Here is a 27926-nt window from a genome sequence, read left to right on the forward strand (position 1 = left end):
CATGTTGACAGTTATCAAAATGGTACAGCCCTAGACATTGAGAGACAACTCATTGCCCGGGTACTTTTACTTTTAATGCTTAAAATAAATGTAAAAGTACTTTTTACTTTTACTTAAGTAAGGCAAGGCAAGTTTATTTGTATAGCACATTTCAGCAACAAGATGATTCAAAGTGCAAAGTAGGATTGTTGATGTAGTACTTTTACTTTCCTGAGTACTTGTACTTTTACTTAAGTACTAAACTTCAGTACTTCCTCCACCACTGGACATGAATGACACTTCACAGCTATCAATTTTCATCCGTGGAATCTCAAGTTTTTGCGTTAGAGAGGAAATTACAAAAAAGATCTGCATGTCAAGCCCCTAATAGTTGAATATCATTATAATTTGGGGTGAAAGTTACAAGACGCAATGTGCACATTTGCTGCAACTTTGGTGCTATGAGGCCAAATGGTTTTGAAGTCATGTGTAACTGATTGACGTACAAGCCACACCCCTAAGATGTTAATTGATCCATATCTTATGAATGTAATGAGAGATCAACACGTATTTGATAACCTTTGATGCTCCAATAATGATCTGGTATGAATTGGACTAGTTTGTAGGTGGTGTTCGCAAATTCAAAATGGTGGAAGATTTTGGAAGGTGGAGTTTAGACGTCTGGTAAACTTTTTTTGTTATAGAGTAGGTGGAGATAGACACGCGTGTCAAATTTCAAGGGAACTAGTATCAGTGGTGGTAGGAAAAACAAACATTTTATGACAACCTCAAAAGTTCTCTTTGTATTCCACATTGATGGTTAATTGTTTTATTCTAAATTCACAATTATACTGACAAAACCCTTCTTTTAAAAACATTTCATTCACTAAGGTTGTTACTGTCCTCCTCTGGAGCCACTGGCTTGTGATGCAACAGCGGAAAAACACTCCTTTATGCGCCAGATGGTGCGCGCGCACACACACACACACACACACACGCACACGCACACACACACACACACACGCACACACACACACACACACACACACACACTTTGGCTTTATTCCCTGTTTCCATAGTAAGTTAGTAATTTAATTAGCAGGGTGTAAGCTTGCTGAGAGACAATTTACTCTCAATAACAATAGTCAAAGCTTTTATTTAGCCAGGTGGTAGTTTTCCAGCATTGTCTTCAGTAAACTGTCAACCTTGCTTTTAAACTTACATCACAAACTTACTTTTTGAGGTCGAAGGCAGAAGACAAACTGCACAAAATGTTCAGGCGGATTAAGAGAGAATTTCGGTCTTTTCATTAAAAGTATGGCTTTACTTTCAGACACGCTGACAAGCTGTCAAGCCACATTGCTTCATTGCCCTTGTTTGGAAGTAGAGCAAAGTTCAAGCACACATTTATATTTTTAAAGATATGCACTACGAAGCTTTGCCTTAAAGGATTCATGAAGTTGAATTGTAGGGGATTGTTTGTAATGTAGGGATCATTACAGGGTTACGTCGGTATTTTTCAACCTGATGTTTTCGGTGTTAAACTGACTAAAAATAATAACAATTTCCTCATTTGGTTCAGTATTGCGTGAGAGCGCTGCAGACGGTTGGAACAAATTACAGCTGTGCAGAATGGGACAAATTACTGCCCGATATTCTGATAACAATACTTCTTCTTGAGCAGGACGCAGACACAATCTTTAACAGACGTCAAGTTGGGTCTCTCCATAATGTTGTTAGACACTTATAACAACAACAACAACAACCAGAGCCGGCCAGTGCTAAAGACAAAAACTTTTAGTTGTGGGAGAAGATGATTCGAGGTTTGTCCCAACATGAGGTCAAAGTTCAACAACATACTGTATCCCAAGAAAAAAAAGAAGTTGTTCTCAGAATACAACAATGAAAACGTCCATGTTCAGGAAAGAAGTAGCGCAACATGGCCAACCATAGCATGAACAAAGTATTTTGTGTCAGTGGTTGTTTGATACTGAGAGCCTCCCTGCTCAAACAAAAGCAGTGATGTAAGATTGCTCTAGTGTGTGGTCTGTTGCAGAGCAACCGTCTTATATCAGATCCAGTTAATCATCTTCAGTCCTCATGTGGTTAAAAAAAAATGAGACGCTTATCCAAGCAGAAGGCCTCTAATGGAGCATCAAAACATACATTATATTCCCCTGCCGGGCACTAAGTAGCCAATTTCTCCATCACATCACTGCCTCAGTTTGAGCTCTGCGTCTGTTTCCGCTGAGACGCGGCAAACAACATCGAACAACAGAACAGGAGCAATGCTTTGGGAATAATAATAATAATAATAATAAGCATATGGATGGTGATCACAAAGACTGACCTGGAGTTGTTCAGGTGGCTGTATCTCTGCTTTAAAAAAAATCTTAATACCATACAAAACTACAAGAAAATGCAATGCTATGAACTTTTATTCAAAGCATTGTTGGAAAAAAAAAAACTAAAAGAAAAACTTATGAGGAACATGGCAAATAATGGCCATCGGGTCTCTTCTCAGACTGCAGCCACTGAGCTCTTACATAACGTAGTCAGTCTGTTAAGCACTGGCATCCTGCAGCATCAGCAGTTGCAATACTCATTCAAGACTGAGGCTGCACATGAAGATGTCATTCAGCAATCTTGAAATATCCGCAGGTAATTTTATCGCAGGCCTCATTGGCTTTGCTCACTGCGTGGCCAGAAAAAGGCATTTGTTCCGTCATGACGGCAGCTCTCCAGCCACAGCAGCTGTTACAGCAGAGGGGAAGTAGACGCCGTTCAGACTGAGTAGACTCCAAGCGTCCCGTAAACTCGTGTGCAGCGCCGAAGGATCACAAAGGTGTCGTACATCGTCAGATGTATTCGACAGCCGAAGGAGAAAGGCAGCCCTGGTAAACAGGCCGCACATGGCGGCGTGGAAACGGGGGTCCATGAGGAGTGCCAGCCAGGCCGGGGTCAGCGTCTCAGCTGATGAGAATAAACATTTGCATTAGTAACATTTTGAATGTACCAAAGCATGTCACAAACCACTTCCTATAGTCATGCTAATGAGATACCTGGATGGAGCTCTTTGCAGACTGCGAGGCCGTCTCTAACCTGTGCTGCGCTCTCCTCGGCCCATGCACTCAGCCTCTGAGCCACAGCAGAGGATTCACAGGATTTTTCAGCCATATGCAGCAGGTATGGCAGCACATGTGCAGCCATCACAGAGGGCTCTGCAAACACGTTGGCCTCATCCTGCTCGTACAGACTGGAGCACCTGAACGAGGCAGCAATAATAACAGTTCAGCAACAATCCATCAAAGCTGCTCTGTTTTCTTCAAGTGGCATCGATTCAGTGAGCTAACAAACCCCATCTCTGAAGCCTCTCGTAGCACAGATCTGAGGTCAGCCTGTGGAAGGTGACACAGCAGCACCTCCAGTGTGCCGGGTGTATCCCAGCACTCCTCCACCAGCAGATCCAGGAGAAGCGGCAAAGCTTGGTTAACCTGCATAAGGTAGACGCTCCTTTGGCGTTCTCCTTTTCGCACATGGTGCAGCATGGACGTGAAACGCGCCGCTTTCATCCTCACCTGCTGGTTTTGGTCCTGCAGCAAGTAAAGACCTGTGTTGATCGACCTAAACCAAAAAGGTTCAACATTTTAAAATTTCTGTTCATCAGAGAGGATTATTTGATTGGCAACACTATTTGACTTCATTCACACCTGATCATGACGGCATGCAGAGAGCTGTGGCTCATTAGAGGAACTCCAGCCACACACAGAGCTTCGGCGCACGCCATCCTGAGCACTTCAGGCGCGTCTGGGCTTCGGTGGCATTCCAAGATGCTACACCAGCGCTGGAACATGGATATATTTAGACTGATGGACACAAAGTTGAGAAGGAAGTCAGAGCTGCAGGTAGAAATCTCCCAGTACAGTGTGTGACGAGGAACAATAAAATATGTAAAAACCTGGACCCTGAAGCCTGGGAAAGCAGCAGACTAGCAGCATACAGAGCCTGGGAGAGAAACTCTGGCCCTCCCCGCTGGTCCTTTAAGTCCCCAAGCAACAAATCCAGACACTCAAGTAAAACTGGCTCCTCCAATGGGGCCGCCTGAGGAAGCTGTTGGGGCAAAGTGGAATCGCCCACGGCCATCACTGCTACCAGGGCTGCAAGGAAGGTCCTGCGGTACTCCACACTGACGCTCAGCAAGGCCTCCCTCAGGTTTGACTGGAGATGAAAAAGATTAGTCGAGTCCTTTTAATCTAATTGTCAAATGATCAATGTGCTTTTACATGCCAGGTATAGCCAGACTGCCTCACATATAACACAAGAGATGTCAAATGTGACATCTGTTTTCAGTATCACTGCATACCACACTAGTGTAAAGACTAACAACTTTACACTCAACAGTATTATAGTTCCTATCACGCGTAACTTAAAGAGAGTCAATCAAACACAGGATAGACATGGGAAGGCACAACTGGGTGGTCTCTAGATAAAGTAACATGATGCAGACTTTATCTAAATCACCTCCATGAACAGCAAATAATAAAAGCTCATAGACACACTATTACCATTCTTATGTCAAAGAAAAAAACAATGTGTCCGACCAGATTTAAGGCGGCATTGTATTACAGCTTCCCCAATGTGCTTACATTTTGCTGTAAGAAGGTTGGTTTCCTGGAACCTGTTAGACTGGTTTTTGAAAAGGTTGTTTTCTTCTTGCAGAAATCTACAGAGCCGGTCCTGTCTCACCTGCAGCACCTTCTGGATCACCTCTTTCAAGCCGGTCTGCTGCGAACCCTGCCCATCCACCACCCACGTAACCAATGAGAGCCTCAGATCAGGGCTCGACGCAGAGAAGTTGTCCCACATTTGACATGCACACTTTAGATCTGCACATAGAAATTGGATGGCTTGTTGATGGAAGGATGGCAACCCGACCTGCGGAAGTGACAGAAATAAAGCCTAAGAAAATATATCTGCCTTGGCATCCTGGTAGCCTCGTGGTTACTGCTCAACAGAAAGGCACAAGATTATCCCACACGAGGAAATTGACTTGGTCCTGTGCTCCAGACATGAAGACTCCTTAAAGTCCTCTGTAAAATCAATACCACAAGACATAAGACATTACATTCATAATAAACAACACATTCATCATAAAACTCATTTGATCACGTCTTTGTTGTGTCTTTGAGGCTATTTGTCAAACGCTTCCACCACTGAGATTAGACAGCCGAGTAAAAAACGACAGCAACAAGCGCAGCGTTTTACCCAAAGTTGAACAGTCTTGGCGACAATAAAGAAGTGGCAGGTGCGTGTGTGTCAGTGTTCAGCGCAGAAGAGATGCTGAGCAACGTTGAACTGAAATGTTGCTAAATGCTGATTGGTTCATAGAAATAATGGGTCAAAATGTGTGTCACTCACCTGAAGCTCCTGTTGAGGTGTTTGGAGGCCGAGCCTGAGTGTGTAACTGAGCTTTGACAGGTAAGTCTCACAGCAGAGCTTTCTGAGTGAGTCTGCCACGCCGAGGTAGGCCGCTCTCACTAGGGGGCAGCGTTGAGCTTCAGTCACGAGCCACATCGAGGCGTCCACCCTGCTCAGCACCTCGCACAGGTCAGCTGAAGGGTCACTGGATGTAGAAACACAGCAGGATTTCAAAGACGGCATCAGTGGATGAATACAGCTGGCCTTTTAAAAGCCTAAAAAAGGTCTGATGAAAGAATAAACAGCTGTCTTTAGTCTCACCTGACTGTGCAGAGAGCTCTCTCCAGGGTCGCTCTGATCTGCAGCAGCTGCCCGTGGAGCCGGTTGTGGCAGCAGCGCTCCAGAGGGCCGGGTATCTGAGCCGTCAGTGTGATGAGGATGGCCATGTAGTCTGAGGGAGGCGTCATGGCAACCAAAGCCTTCGAAGCCATCGCCCTCACGCTGTAAATAGGACTGGCCGACAGCTGGAGCAAAGGAGGCAGGAAGGCTGACAAAGTTCTGGGAGAGAAGATATTCACTGAGTCCAATGATATTCAGTGTGGAGATTCATAAATGTACACAAGACCTTCTTACATTATCTCGGCCTGAATAAAAAAAAAAAACTGCAGTGAAGAAGTAAACCTGACTAAACTGTCAAGTGCGAAGTAAACAGTTCTCACTGTGTTGAGTCTTGGACACCAGGCTGAAGTTGGGCTAACAGAGTGAGGACAGGAAAGAGCGAGGGTTGGAGGTGAAGCTTGGCCTCATCCGGGGGCCCCTGGAGGTCTTGAGCTGCCCCTCGCAGCTCGCCCAGGAGGAAGGGCTGAAGCGCAGGGTAGTGGAAGAAGAAGGCGATGGGAGACATGCCGTGCGGGGTGGAGCCCCCCTCCTCACTGCTGGGCCGCTGGCCGAGCATTCGGGAGCACAGAGAGCCTGGAAACAGTATTTTGATAATTGAGAAATTGTTTCAATCCTCAAAAAAAAATTAAAATTCAAGTATTTGCAAACGTGTCTGACTGTAAAGTTGCAGAGCGGCGTTCCTCATGGCCCAGCAGGGAGAACTGAGCAGAGTGAGTGACAGGATGGCTACAGCAGGAGCGAACTGAAGGACAGCTACTGCCAGACCAGAACCCCGAACCAGGGCCTGCAGAGTGTGTACCGCACACACCTGCAAGGGAAAGCACCATTATGTGACGGCATCGCTCGTTGTGGTTTTAAAAGACCAGTGTCCTCATTCTGGTTGCCAGGTCCACAAACCTGTGGCAGGTCCAGCGTTTGGTCCCAGTTCTCGGGCAGAGGGGTTTTGGCTGTCTCCAGTAAGGTTTGCATGCTGTGGGACAACAGTGGTCTGGCTTTACTGGCCTCCTCTGCTGACACAACACACAGGATGAGCATCGGCAGCCCTGCGGCCCGCCGGGTCACTGAGGTGGAGCTAGGGGACTGCACCACCCGCAGGCCCTGAGAAGAGACAGCGGAGGAAATTGATTTATAAGCCAGCAATCCAAGATCTCCATTTATTAAGGAGAGATACATTCAATAACGTATGGCCGCCCACTTGTTTCAGCATGTGGGCTGGTATATCACTAAGCTCGGGATCATTGCTGCTCAACAGAGAGGCACAGAACTTGGTGAAGCCTGGACAGCATCCCTCTACCGCCCCCTGGTGAAGGGAAATGTGTCTTTCAGAACGGAACATGAGAGTTGAAGTGATTCAGACTTCACGCCTCCGAATGGATTAAATAAATCTTACCCAGTGACGGCATTTGAGAAAAATATTCTTGAACACTTCTGATGCTCTCGTTAGATCCTCTTTCGTGAGAAGGCACTTGCTGGGTTTGGATTCAGAGAGAATTTTCTCCACCAGACAACCTAAAAGGTTTCCAACTTCCTGATAAGAAAACATGAAAGCAAGTCATTTTGAGAAGAATTACACAAGCAGAAAATATCCTAAGGTATGTTTTTGCCATCTCCCTAAGTGCTGATCTATCCAATTATGCGTTTCAAATGGTGCATCTGGTTCTGTTTTACCTTGAGGGAGACCCAGAAACAAGTGAGGACAAGACTGTGCTCTTCAGTTATCAGGACACACTCCTCCCCGTCCCCTTGGCCTCCTCCACACTCTTGGGCTATAAGAGAGCTGATGGCGTTTCCCATATCACAAAAAGAAGGGGGAGCATCTAAGAGAGGAGAGAGCGATTTACTGTGTGGTGAATCTGAAATGGAGTATACTTTCTCCCCAAAACTACCCTTTATTCCGCAGATCGCTGCATTACCCTTTTCAGTGGCACACACATCCCGCTCTCCATACAGAACACCCAGCAGCAGCAGAGACAAGTTCTCCAGCAGGACCAGCACCTCCACGGTCAGACTGTGGTCTAGTGTGTCACAGACACTGCTGGGGTCATCAAGCAAACACCTCTGGAGGGCACTTAGAACACCTGGAGCACAATTTGCAATGTAATTTAAAGAACTGAGCAACGTTTCAGAGGCTCTCAAGGAGGAGCTCTAAACCCTCACCATGCATTGGCTTGGTTCTGGCAGCAAGCATCAGGTCCGCCTTGGCTGTCAGATAATGCTCCGCCAACTCCTTCACTAGGAATTTGACCATGCAGGAGGCCTTGGGGTTACTCGCACAGCTGACAGTAATGTTGCTGTTCAACCTGCAGCCCTCAGGCTGGTCTTGTGATCTGTAAGTAGAACAACTGATTAACCCTCGCATCTGAAGCGGGTATCATTCGGTATGAAGGTATGTAGGAGGCAAGGCTTACTTCTGAAGGAGGACCTTTATCATCAATGCTCCCATTTGAGCCTCCTGCACCCGAGGACTGCAGAGAAGCTGTCTGGTTCGCACGAGAAGCAATGCAGCGATGTCATCTGGAAAACTGTGTGGGAAAAACCTTAATAATAACCCAGCTGAGAGCTCACGGATCTGAAAAAGGGAAAGGAAAAAGCTTTATCCGTGCTCTAAAGATATTCTTCAACTTCATTCTTCTTTGATTTAAACATTATACAAACTATACCTCATTTGTAGAATCTTCTAAACAGCTGATGAGGATCAGCTGTTTTGTCCTGCAGACAAAATCCCACTGTCCTCTTTGTCTGGCGCAGTTAATAAGAGACCCCATATTCACTGCAGAAAGGATTTCACAGAGCTCATTTACATTTCAAGCCAAAGAAATATAAAACAATATTAAGTTAACATTTGACAGGAATTATGCATACTAGCAACATAGAGTAGTATAAAAAAATGTGCTTTCTTGTCCGTTTTCCAATCTTTACCTGGAGGTTGTCCCTTCTTTTTGTCTGGGCTCCAGGTGTCCGTGCAGGTCTCTAGCACTGCAGAAAGCAACAGCAACGCAGTCTTCTTCCTCTGATAACTGTGTCCTGGTGCCAGATGGCTGTATGGAAGTTGACCCAACCATTCTACAAAACCTACATGATATACAGAAAGGTTTTAATGAACAGAAAAGAGACAAACGAATAAAAAGGTGTCCTGAAACAAAGACAAACAACGCAACAAAGACAGATCAAAGTAGGCTGGATGCAAAGTGGCCTCATCTCTTAACAGTCTGCTAACATGACTTGTAATTTGAGTGAGCATTAGTAAGGAATACAGAGATTCATACGTTTAGTTGAAACATTCTGTATAGAAAGTTTAAAAGAAACCACAAATACAGCATGATAAATCTATACCCGTCTGTACAGTAACACAGTTTATTATTGTGTGTCAGATATCTCACCTATTCCCTGCTCCAGTACATCCTGTGCCCTCTTTGAGTGGATGGCTTCTCTTTTGTTTGTGCCTTTCTGTCCTCTGACATGTGCCAAGCAACCGTCTCGAATACGAACCAGAAACCGCTTCACTCCAGCTTGAAAATGTTGTCGAAAAGGTGAAGACTCACAGTTTAAGTTCTGAGGAATGAACACTCTCATTATGGACATCTCCTCCGTGGTTGGAGTGTCTTTGGTCTTTGGGCTGCAGCAGAGGAGGTTTAAAGCAGCCAAGCGGACTTTGTCTTCTGCAGATCCCAGAGCCAGCTGGAGGGTCTGAAGGGTCGAGCTTCCCTGCAGAGCCCAGGGAGAGCCTCCAGTCGCGGCTCGATAGGAGCTCACGATGCAGGCCCAGGCGTGGAGGTGGCCAGGGGCGGATGGCTCCAGCGAGGCCAGCAGAGGATCCACGGCAGAGGGGAAGACTTGAAAGGTGTAGGGTAATAAGTGATTTGAGCTGTTGTTCTGTAGAAGAGCCACATCAGACGTCAGCGCCTCATAAAGGACGGCCCGCCAACGCCTCGCCCACTGATTGGCCAGATCCAGCTCAGTGTGTGGGGCGTCGCACAGCTCTTGCCGCTGCTGCTGGATCAGACACTTGTAAAGCTCCGATGCCCACGGTGAAAGGTGATTGGTCGACCAGCACTTCAGGAGGTGGTTGTGTATTTCAGCATATTGATCTAGCACCTGTTGGATGAAAGAAATGTTAAGATGCCATGAGCGCCACATGATAGCATTATTAACAGGGTACTAACCTGTATTCCTCACCATGTCAGTACCCAGATATGGCAGCAGGGCACAAAGGCGATGATATTTGGCTTTGGCTTCCCAAGGTAGTTTGATTATTCGCTGAAGTAGAGTGGAATAAAGAGTCTTCTTTGTGTCACACAACTGCTCACAGTCCATCTTATAGAGGTCCAGCAGGAGACAAAAAGCGCTGCGCACAAACTCTGACACCCCTTCCACCTGTCGACGCACAGCAAGAGCGACGTCAATGAAGGATCCCGGCAGTAATACGTCCCTGCAGTCCGCTGTGGGACACGGCTGAGAGTATGGCTGTGACTGTGGTATATTTCTAATCAATAGGAAGGTGCTTGGTTGTCGAACACAACTTGTGAACTTTACTTTTTTTTCAAAATTTGTATTTGCAATGACAGACTGTTAATCTGACTGTTAATTTGACTCACTGGGCTTTCTGCGTTGGTCCAGATAATGTGAATGAGCTGTTTCTGCAGGCTGCTGTTGTCGGGTAGAAGGCGAACGCCCGTCATCTTCAAGATGTCAGCCAGATTTTCTTTAACTTTCTTCAGCCAGCGTGCTAATGCTGCAACAACGTGTCATATTTGAGCAGGTGCTCTTGCTATGTAAGCACATGAATAAAGAACCTGAACATTAGTCACCTTCAAACGCAAAGCCCTGGCAATCCAGCTTCTCCTCACACAAAGCATAGACCAGAGGAAACAAACCTTTCAGCAGGAAACACATCTGAAAAGAGGGAAATTATGGATTTGGTCATGAAAGCAACACCAAAAGTAAAGCATGTTTTCGACCTGAGCGTTTCCTCGATGTACTTGTGGGGCGTCCGCATGTGAACTGAGCAGGATGCTACGTCGACAGCAGGTCAGGAGGCCCCTGCTCACAGCCAGCCTGTCCACTCCGTCCTTCCCTGTAGGGCAGCACTGCACCTGGAGAACACCAACAGTCAGCAGCCAGGGCTCTGAGAAATGGCAGAAATGAAAGCTATTCTGTCAGGCAATCAAACTCCGCTGTATAGTTTGTAGTGGACATAGCTTTTTGGAGGTAGTTAAACCGAGAAAGAAATGAGATATAAAGACGTCTATTTTCATTTGACCCACATGTGCACATATCTGGGTCCAATTCCAAAATTGGCTTTGCTCATGCTATTCGTCCCACAGTGTTTTACCACAGTCGTTACCTACCTAAGTGAGAGACCTGAAGCAGATTCCAGGCAGCAGCTTCTGCAGCTCTGCTCTCTGCTGCAGTGTTGATCAGCATGGCCACAGCAGTGCCTGCCAAAAGACAAGTGTCCCGGTTGCAGCACTGCAAGACAGAGCACTCTGACTGTTAAGACGAAGCAAAGGAAAGCCTATCCTTTGAATAAGTGACTCCGAACTGGTGAATTGATAAGAAACCTGTCCAAGTATAATGTCCATCAGAGCCTGGAGGATCTTCTGCAATGTTGGGTCGCTGTGCTCCTTTGTCCACACTCGAGGAGCAACTTCACCGGGCAACAGCTGGAATATTTGCAAACACACCTGCAGAGATCACAGTTCTCAGGTCAGTAACAAAGATCACGCAACCAGTCTATGATTAATGCGATGGACTGAATCATGAAGCACACTGCTCTTCACGTACCTTTACAGACATGTAACACAGCGGGCCATCTCTCAGGGACTCTTGTTGCAATACAACCAGGAATAACTCTGACACTTTCTTCAGCAAAGACAGGAAGGATTCCCGCCACACCTCACGACCAACAGCGCTGTCTTCCAGGAACATACAGGCTAAAAAGAGTTTTTTTTTAAGGAGGATAAAAATCCATTGATGAAAACTTAACGAACATATCAACTTTAGCCTGCACCAACCTCTCTGCAGATCCTCAAAAGACAATACCTGAAAAGATGATGAGGTAAACGTTATCTACAGTGCCTTCATGCAGATATATGACAAGCACAAGTCAAGTGGGAGCTCTGTACCTGGTCAGTATGAGCTATGGAGTGCAAACAGTGATGGATTTCTCGAAAAACCAACTGGTGGTCCACCTTCGCCAAATGCTGCAACATCTGTGAAGTGAATATGAAGTTACAATGAGACTCATTGTTTCAAGCAGTGCTCTGTGAACATATATACTGTAGGACTGACCTGGTCCACTTTACGACAGGCTGTGGAGATGTTGACCATCTGCAGCTGCATGGAGATGAGGAGTCTGACGAGAAGCAGGAGATGACTCTCCTCTAAAACATGAAGCTGAGCCTCTGAAATTTGTCTCAGCAGCTGGCCAGCCTCCTCTAAACAGCGCTCCTTACATCGTTTCCCAATACTCCTGTTTATGTAAGCGTATTCATTCAGTCATCACACCATGTGGAAAACGTGATCAAACATGCTGAGGTTATTTGTACCAACCTGGAGGATTCAGACAGTTTATCAAAAAAGAGTCTGAGTGTTTGGCTGACATTTCCAGGGCCTTCATCCTCGGTGATCACACAGTTTTGCAGACTTATCAGCAGGTCTTCAAACGACATAGTTGTTTTATTATAAACTTCACTGTACCTCGGACAGCACGGTGGCACTGCAGTCACGTGACCAAACTCTTGTTCTACTATTCTGAGGCCAGTCGTCATCGTAGAATTACTGCAACATGCTGCCACCTAGAGGCAGGCTGGTAGTTTAAAATAAATAATATCCGTTATCGTCGTACATTTTGGCAGAGGCTATTCCTTTTTTTTTCATTGGTTGAAACAGATCACAAAAACATATTAAGATAATAACTTTCTATTATGAGACACAATCTAGCAGCCATTTTTCGGCCTTTGCTTTATAGCCACGGACTCTGGTGTTATGACTCCCCCCACCTTTTAGATAATTATTGTAATTGTTGAGAGGAGGACTGCCATGTAAAGTTCTCAAAATCTAATGGAAAAAGTACTCCAACATGACGAATTGGACCTATTTTCTTGTGTGCACAGTATTTTTAGTATATTCTGTTCATTCTAACCTGTGTATGACTGTAATTATATGCACCTGCCACTCCAGACCAGATGAGGGCGCTGTGGTGCAGTTACATATGTGTTTGTTTCGCCTGATTCCCAGAAGAAGAACTGTGTTGCCTTGACATCGCTCAGAGTTTACGACTAACAGCGATGTCTACTTTATAATCTGTCTTTACCAAATGGCTAACGTGGCTCATAAATTCCTTTCCTGTTTATTCATTTCAAGCCAATTCACCCGTCTTCTACTCTTCATTTCCTTGGCTCGCACGCAAAACATTATTGGTAAGACCTCACTACGTTAATGTTGTATCTAGAAACACAACGCTATACGCTCAATTCATTTATATTTACATGAGAACAGCTAACGTTTACAAAACCTAATGAAACCTAGCTAACGATAAATAACGAGAAAAAGACAAGATATAACGTTAGTTTAATTAAATGATTGAAGCTAACATGTGAAGCACTTAATATAACTGTTACCATGTATTTGAACAGTTTTCCAGCCGTCACGTGTCACTGCTACTGGATCGACTATCTCTGCCTTGTTGCTCGGACACACGGCGGACATAACTCTGCATGTCAAGACCGTGTCTCCATCCAACACAACAGGTGACTTTAAGCACTTCATCGTGCGCTCCCTTCTCTTGGGATCCGTTTTCTAGGATATTGCCATGTTTGTTTGATTTGTTTTATGAAATCAAAACAGAAGAAAGGCAAGGATGTATTGTGTTGTGACTGGTTATGTTTTCTTTTCTTTTGCAGGACGCATTAGTTCTCCATCATGTGAAGGTGGTGTAACACAGTGGGTGCTCACAAAAAAGCAGGTTGGAAAGGTCAGAAAAAACAATCTTACAGTAAATATTTCCAATATATTTACAGATATTTAAATAATACTTAAGTAAGCTGCAGTTTGACAGGGTTTAAATTAAAATAAATATAATAGAGCTTATATTGTGAGTGAACATACATTTTTCTTTGTTTCATGTTTGTTTCATTTGGTGCCTCAGAATGCAGTTCGGGTTCAGCTGAGACTGGAAAAAAATCGCCGCTTGTGTGGCAAGAATGAGACCGACACTGACTGCTGTCCAAAGCCACTGTGTGTTCTGGAGGCCCTTCAGGTGTCTGCCTGTGTGAAAGGCACACCCCGGGCATCACTGCTGATCCAGGCCAAGATTTACGCCCTGTTGCTTCCTGCAAATGCTGGATCTGGTGATTCAAATTAAACTGATATCATCAATAATGAACCTTCACACTAAGGATGTAAGCACTGAGAGAGTTTTCTAATAGATATAAATCTAATTTCCATTTCAGATAATAAAACAGTCATTCCAAACCAAGTGTACCAACCCCTGGGATCTTGTCCGTGTGACCTCACATTCAAAGCATGCGATGTACGCTGCTGCTGTGACAAGGTATTTACATCTTGCACATACTTTCTTTTCACAGAAGATCAGTGCATTTTATATATGTATTTCCTTCTGTATTGATCAGCAATGACCAATTTGTCTTACACTCTAACAGGACTGTTCCATTGAGGATTTGAAGCTGTTTGATTCCCACTGTCTACCTGGACCCTTTGGTGGACAGGTCTCTCCTGCTCCTGATTATTACTGCTCGGTGCAGTCCTCGAAAAACTCCCCAGACTGGTTTCCCTTTTTATGTGTCAATTCTCCACCTGAAAACAACCCATACCTTGGCCTCTTTTATCAGGGAAAGAAAATGTGAGAAATAACTAAATATATGTTTGATTTTTTTGATTCATTTATATATTTATATGTCATGTTTTTGTCATTGATTTTTTTTGCCCTTTATTTTGTATAGCGCATCTAAACCTGGCCCATCGTTCCAAGGCCCTGTTTTGTCAGCTCCACTGCCAGTGAGTGCATATATTCAAGGAAGTCCCATTTTCTCATTAAGTGACCGGTACTTTACTATTCCACAGGTTAGTTGTGTGTATTTATTTATATTTTAATTATTTTTCTAATTATATTTAGTATTTTATGTTTTTCCAAAGCTGTAAGTACTGATGCTTTTTATTTTTCTGTTCCACAGAAGGTGCTCGGGCAGTGTGTGAACAGTGCTCCTGTAGCATTTTTGAAAAATTTCAAAGTCCAGTGTGTAACTGTGCTACGCTCCTGTCCAACTGAATTTCCCTTACAGACTCTAACAACAGATTTGACTTCTAAAGTGAAAAATGGACAAGGGGGTTGGTATTACCTGCTAAACATACTGGAACAACTTGTTAATATATTCTGCAGCTCTTTGATTACATGCGCCTTCAATTCTTTTCTTTTTTCATGTATTCCAGGTGAGGTTGTAGTGGATGTAATTGATGAGGTGGCCATTGACATGAGTCTGTTTATTTCAAGCCCAGATGCCACTTCAGGTACAGAGATAACAACGTATTATACTAAAACACACTAAACTGACTGTTAACTTCGATATTGGAACGTGTTTATATTTCTCTGAAGATCAGGGGCTGGTATGTGAGTATGTGACCTTAGCGCTGGATTACAAATTCTACTGGAAAGGAAATGGCATTACAAGTGTCACACTGACTCGTATCGTTGGGACAATTACTTTAAAGAAAAGTGGTAAGTGACCATTTAAGAGATTCAAGATTTTTTGTATTGACAGTTACTCCGTACAATGAAAAGCTTCTTTTGCTAGAATTACAATGAACTTAAGGTAAAAATAATTAGAATTAAGAATACAAAAAACATTGCTATGAATGCTAGGAGTATAAGAAAATATATAACAGTATTGCACAATCAGTTTCACTGAGTGTATTAAGTGCACTATTTATTGCTACAAAGATATCAAGTATGGTACTTGTCACGGCAGCAGCCATCGCGCTTGTCCAGGATTTGGCTGATCACCAGTCATAGTTAATAGATATTTTTAATAATCTTGAGGCTAATTTCTGCTTTTTTTTGCCTCCTGAACAGTGACGTTAACTACAAGGTATTCGGCCTTGTTTCTAAATGGAGAGTTAACGGGTGAACCCAACTCAGGGAACCCAGGTGAGTACAAGAGAAAATACTTAGTCCTGAGAATTGTTGGGGAAATTAACTGTTATGTAGAAAATCTTTCACACTGCCTGTTATAGGGGGTAACACACAAACACTTTAAATGACAGGTTATCAGATGGGAAGGCCTGTTATTGCTGGAACTCTGGACCCTTTGGACTATAATACAGGCTCAGTACAGAGGACCCCAATCAATGTTTGGAAACCAGGTAAAACCCATTAGGACATGTTATTGACTATTGGCTCATTGCAATTTAGTGTAATAATATTTAAATCAAAATAAGTTGGCTAAAACTCAAAATAATTGTCTGCTGTGGCTCACAGTGAGTGATGGACTTTGTTCCACTGCTGAGATGAAACCAGTTCTGTTTGGGGAGAATTCAACATCGGGGTGTCTGTTCCCTGTCAGCCGACAGGATCTGACTCAGTGTGATCTCCTGAGGTCAGTAGCTCAGCATGAGTTCATATTTGATGCCTTGATGAGTATTTGTGCTGAAGTAAAATATTAACTATTTTCCCTTTTTAGAGAGACTGTTACAGCTCTCCAAACTGCTTTGATTACAGCCACATATGTGGCAAAGAGTGGAAATCCAAATCGTCTAACAATGACAGATTGGGTGAACATAAACTGTAAGTAGAATCCAAGAAACAATGTATTTGTGTGATGAGACATTTGTTATTTTTATCTTCTTTTTTGTGATACATTATTACTAATATTTCTTATTTACATTTTAACTACATGTTACACAAACCTATATATTCCAGTTGTGACACTAAATTCAAGCACAACTGTGAAAAACACCACCAGTTCTTGCCATGGGGTTCCATCCTACCAGCATATCCATGTTTGGAGTCATATCACTGGCATGGTACAAGGCATACCTCAAAGGGATATCCGTGTTTTACAAGTCAGGTGTGTATATACTCCTCAAAATGAACAGTGTACATGGCATTATCACTACAGTCGTTAATTATTTTAGGTCACTGTGTGTTCTCATTGCCATTAGTATTAGAAGTCAATGTGAGTCATGGCTTATATTTTGGCCATTTATAGCTTCACCCTGTCCCCCTGGGCACTGGATTGTGGAGGAGGAGATGTCTCTCCATGTATGGACCCACTGGAGACAAAGTTGTTTCCCATCACCTCCTCGGCCACCTTTACTGACATTCCCATCAACACAGGACCACCAAAAACCAGGCAAGATGGACCTTTCTAAAGAGACTTGCGAACTTCAGACCAACACATATGTAATCTATCTAAGTAAATGTATCTATGAGCTGCCTTGCTGATTCTAACTTTGAGTGTGGTGTTGTTGTTTTTTTATCCAGGTTTCAGGTCAACTTTACAGAGTATGACTGTAACAGGAATGATGTGTGTTGGCCTGAGCTTGCCTTTCCCATGACAAAGTATTACACAGGTAAGCATTTATCAGGTATTATAGGTAATTTGTCTAGTGTTTATGTGTGTCTTGTAGTTAATCAGTCACTAAAATGGAACTACAGCTCTAAAGCATTTCTGCGAGAATCACTGCTTACGTCGGAAAATATATCCTGACAGTACCGTTACTGACTTACTTGACTGACCTTTTATCCTCCCCAGGTGAGCCTTATTCTCAGTCATTGGCTAAGGGCCTCATCTTAGTTTTCTTCTTTATCACTGCCTCGATTCTTGGGACTCCATGGAGACAGATCCGACAGGCATGGACCTAGTGCCGCTTTCTAAAACCTTGGGAGAGTAAGAGGCTTAACAGGATATTTAATGTCACTGGAATGTAAATACCCCTTTTTACATCAGACAATTTATTTTTATTTTTTAAATAGTTTTTACATGTTATATTTTTACATGTATATTTGTAGAATGTAAATTGTTGTATTGGTGTATCATTTTGTAATAAAAATATTTTTTCAATGTTAGACTCAATTCCTCATACTTTCAAAAAATAGTACAGCAATGTTTTACTTGGACAAATAACAACTAAATGGTAGCGGAAACAGTTACAGAATCCTTACATTATCAACACTTAATTGTGCTATTGGTTCAAACTATTGTTCCAAAAGATTAAGATGTTTCTCATTTGTCTTATTTCCTTGTTCTCCCTCAGTTGCACCTTTTGCAAATGTGTTAGTGCCTGCTACTAAAAATAAACCCTGTTTGCTCAACCAAGTTCTTCAAATGTTTTCTTTTTCAGGGCCCCTCATAAGTTTATCTACCTGTGATAATATAACGGCTTAGTCCTGCAGAGTAGCAGAAACATATTTACAGAATACAAACACATTGTGTTGTTGATGACAACTAACATCACCCCTAAGAGGATTATACCCTAATTTAAAATATGTCAGGTAATTGTGCAATGTGTTTTACGCACCAGTACAGTACACTGGACCATGAGGATTTGTTTTGTAATATCATTAATCCTGTACACACTGGGCCTGAACAAGGCCTATTGAGCGCTGACGGTCTACCTATGGAAATCAATATATCATTCACGAACAGTGGATTTCCTGCATTTGTTTACCTTCGCCTTCAAACTACGTTGAGGGCGATAAAGCCTCTTTGAGAGGGAACGTGTAGTGCGCAGACTCCAGGGGGCGGCGGTAATTGGTCAAAGGTACATCCACTGCTGTGAAACTGTCGAAGTTGATTGTGTTCAACAGTTAGACAAGTGACGTGGAGTACTATGGATATGACAAGCGAACATCTGCGACATACTTCATAAACTATCAGACGAGTCGTGACTACATGGTGCATATATGTTACGTCAGCGGTCTTAAAACCAATTGAGTCACTATTTTACCTTCAACTTCGTCGAAACAAGGTTTTAGTCCAGGATTTAAAGACACAGCGCTCACCGGCGGCTACATTAGCGCGTTAGCTAGCAGGAGCAGCCTCCACGGTGTTGGTAACGTCACGTATCTTCAGTCAGCGTTATGCAAATCAAGCATTGTCTCGTCACCGGAGCTAAGACTGTTAAAGCACGGACGAGGACTTGACTAATCGTGCTCGACGTATTGCAATTTACGGAAACCGTATGAGTTAGCCTGTTACCATTAGCCCGTGAGCTCCGCGTTAGTAGGGAGGTTAAACACCCGAGCTGTCAAAATGAGCTCTCTGCTCCGCGGGGAAGAGATGTGTCTGGCCCAACTGTTTCTACAGTCTGGCTCAGCCTACGACTGCATCAGTGAACTCGGAGAACTGGGACTCGTGGAGTTCAGAGACGTAAGTTTCTTTAAATACTTTAAACAAGATTGTGATCTCCTTAAATAAAGTAATCTCTCACTTTGAAACTCACTCATGAGTTTGTTAGCATTGGAAGCACGTTTCCTCTTTGTGTCGTTAAATTATTCTTCATATTAAACCAGGTGTGGCAACTTCATAATCAAACGGTGACAATAATCCTTAGTTGCAGTCCTACTTATTGATCATAGCTATTGTAAAATGAAATGCTGCTGTAAAGAGGTCTGTACAGTTACTGAATGATTGATGATGGTTAGACCTGCAGGTATTTGTTTCACACTATATCAATGATAAGAAATGAAAGTGGATTGGTAATCATGCATTGCTTGACTTAAAATGTTTCTTGAACCTGTTTCAGCTCAATCCCAGTGTTAACGCATTCCAGCGGAAACATGTCAATGAGATAAAAAAATGTGAAGAGATGGAGAGGATCCTTGGTAAGGATACATTGATCTTTGATATACAGTTTGCCAGTCATTGAGGTGTAGTTGTAGTCAAGGCAGGATATAAGATATTTTTTCCCTATACAGGATTAAGACAAAGCTTTGATAGGACTGAAGAAGCAAAGCCGACGGGCAAATCACCACAGTAGAAAGTCAAGTCAGAGACCCTACAGTCATGAGAAATGTCAGCTGGTTTTAGACGAATGACATGACAGCCTTAATTAACTACACTAACTAAATTATGAGATTAGGAGAAGAGAATAACCCACTGTCAGACTTTCCTTTTAGACCACTGTTTCTACAAAGGCATGACATGGTATTTGGAGGCGCTGAAAAAGATGTTTGATACTTTGTGTCTTAGAAAGTTTGCTATTTATTTTCAACAGGATACCTTCTAAGGGAAGTCAAGAAAGCAGACATTTCACTGCCAGCAGGAGACGTAAACCCAGTGGCTCCTTTACCCAAGCATGTCATGGCTATAATGGTTAGTCAATTACTCATGGAGCATAATTTATATTTATTGTATTTGTTGTATTTTACTTGTTTATTGGAATTTTTCTGGGAAGCTTTTAAATGTGTGATTTAATGCAACTAAAATAATGTAGTTGGGTACTTTCTCTATGTATAACACTGGATTCCATCCACAGTGTATTTTAAAATTGTATATTATTATAATTACTATTATTGCTCTAATGCCCATTATCACTGGGTGTCTGTGTGTATGTTCACAGGAGCAGCTGCAGAGGCTCGAAGTAGAGCTAGGAGAAGTCACAAGGAATAAAGAGAAGCTGCAGAGAAATCTGCTGGAGCTGACCGAGTACACACACATGCTGCGCATCAGCCGTAACTTTGTACAGAAAACATCGGAGGTTAGTATTTCGTTCTAAAGTGAAGCTGGATTCTTTACACCCACATATCCACCTTGTTTATTAAAGACCAAACACATTTTCATGATATGGGAATCATAATCTGGTTTTGAACTTTCTTCTGGCATCTTCTCTTTACTTTTAGCAAGAGCCCCTTCAAGTGCAGTATGAGGAATTTCCCTTTCTTGAAAAAGACAAAATGATGGACTACAGCAGTATGCAGAGGCTCGGTGCCAAACTTGGGTAAGGGTCGAAATTATGTTGACCATATCAGCGTTACGATTAAGTTTGTGTTTGATTCATTTACAATTGAGAGTTGGCACTAGGTCTGTCACGGAGGAAAGATAAAATTGGTTGCACAGCTAATGCTTCCAATTTAAAGGAAGTTTAAACTGATGTTGACCTATATAAATGCCTCATCATTCTCTCAGATGTATTTAGTCTGATAACCATTGCAGCCTTGGGGTTTGTGAGAATGTTAGTGGTCTTGGGGGACAATAATATTGTATCATATTTAAAATAATCTTTTGTGATGCAATTGCATTAAAACTGATTTTTGAAATTTCTGAATTTGAAATTTAGAAATATATTATCAAAAGCAACACAAAACATGTTTAAAGATTCATAAATAGATTTATTAAGGCTATCATGGTTTTTGTGAGATCATTGTTGTGAAATTATGTTTTTTTAAATTTAAGGTTCATGTGCCCGAGTAGGCATGTATGTAAGGCTGTTTGTGAATGCCCTTCTCATTCTCTTGCAGTTTCATTTCTGGGCTTATTAAGAGGACAAAAATTGAGGCCTTTGAGAGAATGCTTTGGAGAGTATGTAAAGGCTACACTATCCTCAGCTATGCTGAGGTCGAAGAGTATTTGGAAGATCCTGATACGGTAGGTTTTTCAAAGCTTACTTTGCCCACAATTTGTGGCTGGGATGGATATTGTCGTTTAACATCCGTTGGGGTCTTTGCAGCTCTTTACCAATATCACTGACTTTTCAATCATTTAACGGCATTAATTATTTTATCATGCGTTAACTGCAAGTTTTTCTTTTTGCATTGGAATGGGCTTAACACTGCCACACACAGGTGTTGCACTTTAAATCTCTCCTGGACGGCGTAGTTCAGAACTAGGCGTCTTGCGGCTCTCCCAGTTTTCTCTCACTAATACCTGTCAGCTGTCCTTCACGTCTCCACCTCATTCAACCAGATTTCAGTGCACATGTTCAAGCCAACACAGACTGGACTTTTTGCTTTTGTATACATTTATTCAATTGCTGGAACATACATCTTTAAGGTAGGCAACAGACTGAACATGGACAAAAGAAGGATTGGTTTGTCCTTCACAGGGACAAACCACTCCTTCTTTTTTGCTCCGAGAGTGGACTTGCAATTGGGCTGTTTCATCACTAGAAAACTTACAATATGTCCAAATTGAACCTTCCCTTTTTATTATCGATTGAGCATCTGTGTCTTAATATTTATGTTAAACACTTCCTCTCCAGGGTGACCTGACCAAAAGTGTGGTGTTCTTGATCTCTTACTGGGGAGACCAAATCGGTCAGAAAGTTAAGAAGATCTGTGACTGGTAATTATTCCACAGTGCTTTGTCTCATTGTTGCTCTTTTGATGACAGAAACAGCCTTGTCCCTGTTTTCCAAGTTTTGTGTTGTTTAGTTGTTGTGAATAACAGACTTTCTCCCTCCATAGCTACCACTGTCACTTGTACCCCTATCCCAGTAGCAATGAGGAGAGGAATGATGTTGTGGAAGGACTAAGAACTCGCATACAGGATCTGCACATAGTATGTCTACTGTCTAGTATTCAATTGTGTAGATGTTTAATCATTGACAGGAAAAAGTTTGTCTTTTTGTCATTCTGTTTGTTTTAGTCTTTCACTTTCTTTTTGTCTGTTTAGCTTACACAATGTGTTTGCCGTCAGCTTTGTTAACATAGAAACTAATTTATTTTCCTGGTGATGGGGTTCCCAAGAAAGGAACCCAACAGTTTTCAGTCGATTATAGAAGTCAGGATTCCTCATTTGAACCAGTATGTTATGGTTAAAGATGGCTGATCTAATTTCCAAAAGATTAACACAAATGTCTCTTCTTGTGAGCCAGTCTTGGCTGTCACGGGCTCAATTGAGTAAAAATGTTGGTGGTTTTCATCCACTGTGACTGAAAAATGGAATTGAACTCACTCCCTGTAGCACATGATCAACATGAGACCTCAGTCAAATTTTTTTTTCTTTTAACCCCTCCCTGATTCTGACTTTTTCTCTGCTCTTTTCGAAGTCCCACACAAAGCACTGACACATTCTTTTAACATGTAGATGTTTATTTATCTGTGTTGTTTAATGTTTAATACATAATCATATGCATTTTTTTTAACTATCAAGGTTTGTAAACTTGCCTTATTCTTTTGAAAGTTTGAATATTTATTTGATATGATGTACCACACTCAGAGCCCTGTTTATCTCTAACTTTGTTTAGGTACTTCATAGGACAGAGGACTATCTGAAACAGGTCTTGATTAAGGCCTCAGAATCTGTCTACACCTGGGTCATCCAGGTCAAGAAGATGAAGGCCATCTACTACATATTGAATCTGTGTAGTTTTGATGTTACCAACAAATGTCTGATCGCTGAGGTGTGGTGTCCTGTCAACGATATTCCCACTCTGCGGAGAGCCTTAGAAGACGGATCGGTGAGGAACCCTTAATAGAGCTGCTCTATTTTTTACTTTGGCTTTTTTTTTTAAATATAACCATTGTAGTTGCTTCATGAACTGGAATATGGTTATCATAAAAGCAAGTGTTGAATAAGGCATTGTTTTTTATTTTTCCCTCTTGAGTTTAAATAAAGGGTAGTGTACTGAATGGCTACTGGGCAATCTGTTGCAGGCTACATAAGACGGACTGTATTTGGGATGAAAAAAATACGTAATGCCAAAAAAGTTGAACCACAAAGAGTTATTATTTCCTTTTCTTTTTTGTTTAGTTATGTCACTTCTTGAAGTGATGATTCATTTAGTTTAATAAATTAAAAAAGCAACTTGACATTGATATTTCAGAGACAAAGCGGAGCGACGGTCCCCTCCTTTGTCAATCGTATCCCCACCAATGACACTCCCCCCACCCTGATAAGGACCAACAAATTCACCTCTGGCTTCCAGAACATTGTGGATGCTTATGGAGTGTGCAATTACAGAGAAGTTAACCCTGGTGAGTGAGAGCTCTTGTCAATTAACGGTTGTTTTGTTGTTTTTGAGTCGAGTTAATGCTAAATTTGAATATCCTGTTGTCTTTGTCAATATTTTGTTACAGTTTATAAAATATGTTTTAAGTTCACATATCTCAATATATTCTTTTCTCATTTGCAGCTCCTTTCACAATCATCACTTTCCCCTTCCTGTTTGCTGTGATGTTTGGAGATCTGGGTCATGGTGTTATTATGGCTGCGTTTGCTCTCTGGATGGTACTGTACGAGAACGACCGCAAACTTAAAAAGACAAGAAATGAGGTGAGTGATTACCCTTAAGCAAGTTTTTACCTAACAGTATTTTGTGTGTTAAGTGAGTGATTTAATGTATATTTGCAGATCTGGAACACATTCTTTGAGGGGCGTTACATCATCCTGATGATGGGCCTGTTCTCCATCTACACTGGCCTCATATACAATGACTGTTTCTCAAAGTCCCTCAACATCTTTGGTTCCGGATGGAATGTGACGGCCATGTTCAAAGCCGGGGTGTGGAAGTGAGTACTTCATGGGGAAGGAATCTCATAAACAACCTAATCTAATCTGTTTGTTGAATGTGGGTTGTCTTAAAACAAATTCACAATCCCCATTTTACACACTGCTGTTGTTTTGTGTCCTGTAAGGAATGCGGATATTATTGGGAATCGGTTTCTCACTCTGGATCCAAATGTTACGGGAGTTTTCAACGGACCGTACCCTCTGGGAATTGACCCGGTGAGTAGAGAATGTCGCTGACTTTTCATCATGAAATATTGATTTGAAAAGAATGGAGCGCATCTCTCTCTCGCTCTCTCTCTCAAAATATAACAAACTATTCTTGATATGATAACAATATGATGTATATATTATTAGGACAACATGGTTAACATATAATATAATGGGTTTTTTTATAACCATATTAACAGAGAATAGAAAATGGAGGCTGGAAAGTTTAAAGTTTATGTGTTGATTTGGGTGACGAAATGAGACATGGCAGAGTATGTCCCAAAAAAAACAAAGGCCCTGTCCACACTACTGTGTTTACACTGATCGTCCACTACTCCAAGGTTACGTCCTGGTGTGGACGAGAATAAGCGAAGAAGTACAACCATCAATAGTAAGGTCACATTGCCAGATGAGCTGATCACCTTTTTATACTTCCTTTGATCTCCTCAATATAGAGTCAGCAGTCTGCCAGTATCCAAAGCGGATGTCAGAAAAACCATGTTGAGAGTGAATATTAGTAAAGTTCCTGAGTCTGATAACATCCCATGTCACATACTAAAAACATGTACCAACCAGCTAACTGATCATTGCTGACATTTTCCGCATATCAATCTCACAGGAGAGTGTTCTCACGAGCTTCATGATCGCCACCATTGTTTGCTTTGCTTTGAGAAACTGGTTCTCGAGCACATTTAACAGTCCAGCTAGCACCCCAGAGCTGTGTGTTCTGCCTCCTTCTGTCGACGTTGTACACACCCGACTGCAACCCTCAACATGAAGAAAACCTTGTTGTGAAGTTTGCAGACACTACCATCATTAGCCAGATTACAAACAACAATGAGACTTCATATCATGAGGAATTCAACAATCTTACAAAGTGGGTCTCAGAGAAAGATAAAAACAGCGACTAATTGTATAAGTTAAGTTGTCTTTCCTTTGCACAGATTTGGAATTTGGCATCCAACCGTCTTACATTTCTGAACTCCTATAAGATGAAGATGTCAGTGATATTGGGCATCATACACATGAGCTTCGGGGTCATCCTCAGCACTTATAATCACTTGTAAGTACTCACTTGTCTATGATCTTGTTACCTGAAGGTTGGATGTTACAATTTTGAACAGCCTGCTTTATTTTCATATTCCAAAACAGGCACTTTCGGAAGAAGCACAACCTGTATTTGGTGTTTCTCCCTGAGCTTCTGTTCCTGCTGTGCCTGTTTGGCTACCTGGTGTTCATGATATTCTACAAGTGGCTGGTCTTCACTGCTAAGGACTCCAGTAACGCTCCAAGCATCCTCATCCACTTCATAAACATGTTCTTCATGCAGGGTGATGCAGTACAGCCCCTCTATCCAGGGCAGGTGAGAAGCTAATGTAAAGGACTCAGTAGGTAGAGTGGGTCATCCATTTACCAAAGGTTGGTTGTTTGAGCCCCGGCTCCTCCTGCCAAAGTCTCCTTGAATCAGCCACTGAACTCAACGTTACTCCCTGGGTGCTTCACAGCAGCCTAAAAATTGCTTCTAAAAATGTGTAGACTGGATTAAATGTTGAGGTCAAGAGTGCTTGCATGCGTGACAATTTGAATATACTTGTGTTCCTGTTTGTACTGCACAGATTATGTTTACTACATAAAGATGTCACTGGGACAAACCATAATAATGCATGCAATGTTGTCTTGATTCTTCCAGACTGGCCTGCAGGTATTTCTGCTGGTCATTGCGCTGCTCTCCGTGCCTGTCTTACTCATGGGGAAACCCATTTACCTTTATTGGCTTCGCAATGGAAGCCACCGCCTGGGAATGTATAGGGTGAGGATTTGAAATGTCTGTCTGTCTGTGAATGTTGCCTGATAACGGACAGAATTGTCGTCTTGTTACACTCTGTTTTGGTGGAGTGGGTGGATTCGAAGTTCTGGACCCAGGCAAAAATGTTTGACTTTGACTGTAACATACACAAATGTGAGTAGTTTGTCTGTGTGTTCTCAGGGATATGAGCGTGTGCGGCGTAACAGTGAAGAGGAGCTCTGCTTGATGAGGTCTAATGACATGGAAGAGGGCAGCAGTCATAGTGATCTCTCCACTAGTGGGGAGTGCCAGACGGAGGAGGTCAGTGCAGCAAAACAACTGGATACTTGTCCATTTAATATTAAATTTACAGCAACCATTGTTGTAGTTCACTGGTTTACGACTGTGATTCCGGGTTTTGTTTTTTGGTTGTGATAGTTTGACTTTGCTGAGGAGTTCCTGCATCAGGCCATCCACACAATAGAGTATTGCCTGGGTTGCGTCTCCAATACAGCTTCTTACCTCAGGCTCTGGGCTCTGAGCCTGGCACATGCCCGTGAGTATGATGGTTTGTAGTACAACAAACAAGTATTTCGTGCCTCTTTCAAACCTATACAAGTACCCACATAACACATAGTGAGTGTACCCAATTATTGATAACTTGTTGAGTTATCGATAATGTTGTAACAATGGACACAGTTTACACTGCAGCCTGTTCATGTTTCTTTTGTGAATGTGTAATCCTATTCCAAGTTCCCTAAATAAGTGGTGCACATGCTCTTTTCTGTGCTTTCACAGAGCTATCGGAGGTGCTGTGGGCCATGGTGATGCGAGTGGGACTACGAATGGATACCAGTCTCGGGGTTTTATTCCTGGTGCCTGTGTTTTGTCTGTTTGCCGTTCTCACTGTTTCCATCCTCCTGGTAATGGAGGGTCTGTCTGCATTCCTTCATGCTCTCCGGCTGCACTGGTAAGATAACAACAACCTCAAAAGTACTTTTGTCATTGATGTGGCTCAAGTGCTCAGCATTATCTGTTTTATATTCATAGCAGCTGCTTGTTTCGTCCTCAGGGTGGAGTTTCAGAATAAATTCTACAGTGGGACGGGTGTGAAGTTATGCCCCTTCGCCTTCTCTCTCTTGCCCTCCAGCTTTGAACAAGATGGCTTACTGTGAAGGGACAATCTGATTATAGTGTTAGGTGGTAAACCGAGCCAAAAAGCCTTTGCTTATGAAGACAAATCCTAGAGTCATGAGGAGATTATAATTTTTCATCTTTTTATATTTTGTTATTTTAAGAGATTCTACGGTTCCTTCACAAACTTGGACTGGACTAAAACACACTGCCCTACCAACGTTTGAACAAATGCAGACATTAGAATGTACTGTTGAGAAATGTTGTCTTATTGCAACTGTATGTAACACAGGGAATTTTGTACCAGGATCAGTTTGTACTCATTTATACTTTTACTGCAGGTTGTAATGTGAGATTGAAATTTAAAGTGTGCCCCATCTCCCTAAAACCATACATTTTCTAATGAGGCATTATTAGTAACAGTTGTTGATTGTATTGGAAGCCACATCCACCAAACTTAAAATAATTAGGTAAAATGAACATGATTGTAGTATAAAAAAAGTTATTAATGGGTGTTTCCAAGATTTGGCAAC

General features: G+C 42.3%; 3 protein-coding genes across 3 annotated transcripts; 2 read left to right on the plus strand and 1 right to left on the minus strand.

The window, feature by feature from the left end:
* Window positions 1–52: 52 nt before the first annotated feature.
* si:ch211-225b11.4 (tRNA (32-2'-O)-methyltransferase regulator THADA) lies at window positions 53–12519 on the minus strand. Its single transcript, XM_068566593.1, is given in 32 exon segments — window positions 53–2782; window positions 2785–2952; window positions 3042–3244; window positions 3337–3603; window positions 3690–3845; window positions 3938–4197; window positions 4726–4914; window positions 5398–5602; window positions 5719–5955; window positions 6117–6369; window positions 6454–6604; window positions 6694–6894; window positions 6992–7096; window positions 7187–7324; window positions 7465–7613; window positions 7710–7874; window positions 7954–8123; window positions 8205–8365; window positions 8457–8566; window positions 8716–8868; window positions 9177–9891; window positions 9973–10170; window positions 10392–10528; window positions 10605–10689; window positions 10776–10921; window positions 11145–11265; window positions 11358–11480; window positions 11581–11729; window positions 11811–11838; window positions 11922–12008; window positions 12088–12268; window positions 12349–12519. Coding segments are annotated over 32 exon segments (5700 nt in total). The 5' UTR covers window positions 12468–12519; the 3' UTR covers window positions 53–2612.
* Window positions 12520–13049: 530 nt separating this feature from the next.
* On the plus strand, window positions 13050–18094 carry tctn2 (tectonic family member 2). Its single transcript, XM_068605055.1, has 18 exons — window positions 13050–13217; window positions 13434–13547; window positions 13701–13771; window positions 13946–14147; window positions 14250–14350; window positions 14460–14659; window positions 14760–14880; window positions 14991–15144; window positions 15247–15324; window positions 15410–15532; window positions 15887–15961; window positions 16078–16176; window positions 16292–16409; window positions 16494–16597; window positions 16733–16880; window positions 17022–17165; window positions 17297–17385; window positions 17568–18094. Exons 1-18 carry the CDS (start codon window positions 13115–13117, stop codon window positions 17675–17677), a joined length of 2154 nt encoding a protein of 717 aa, XP_068461156.1. The 5' UTR covers window positions 13050–13114; the 3' UTR covers window positions 17678–18094.
* A 536-nt stretch (window positions 18095–18630) lies between these two features.
* Window positions 18631–27643, plus strand: atp6v0a2b (ATPase H+ transporting V0 subunit a2b). The gene is made up of 20 exons (XM_068605054.1): window positions 18631–19184; window positions 19561–19639; window positions 20032–20129; window positions 20377–20514; window positions 20657–20754; window positions 21275–21401; window positions 22015–22097; window positions 22220–22313; window positions 23002–23214; window positions 23581–23731; window positions 23890–24029; window positions 24108–24265; window positions 24392–24482; window positions 25418–25536; window positions 25626–25836; window positions 26164–26283; window positions 26461–26580; window positions 26698–26815; window positions 27058–27229; window positions 27332–27643. Exons 1-20 carry the CDS (start codon window positions 19068–19070, stop codon window positions 27432–27434), a joined length of 2550 nt encoding a protein of 849 aa, XP_068461155.1. The 5' UTR covers window positions 18631–19067; the 3' UTR covers window positions 27435–27643.
* The last annotated feature ends 283 nt before the right edge of the window (window positions 27644–27926 follow it).

This window comes from Clinocottus analis, unplaced genomic scaffold (assembly GCF_023055335.1).
Source record: "Clinocottus analis isolate CAN_PGR_092001 unplaced genomic scaffold, fCliAna1.0.p SCAF_7, whole genome shotgun sequence".
In the NCBI taxonomy this organism is placed as follows: domain Eukaryota; kingdom Metazoa; phylum Chordata; class Actinopteri; order Perciformes; family Cottidae; genus Clinocottus; species Clinocottus analis.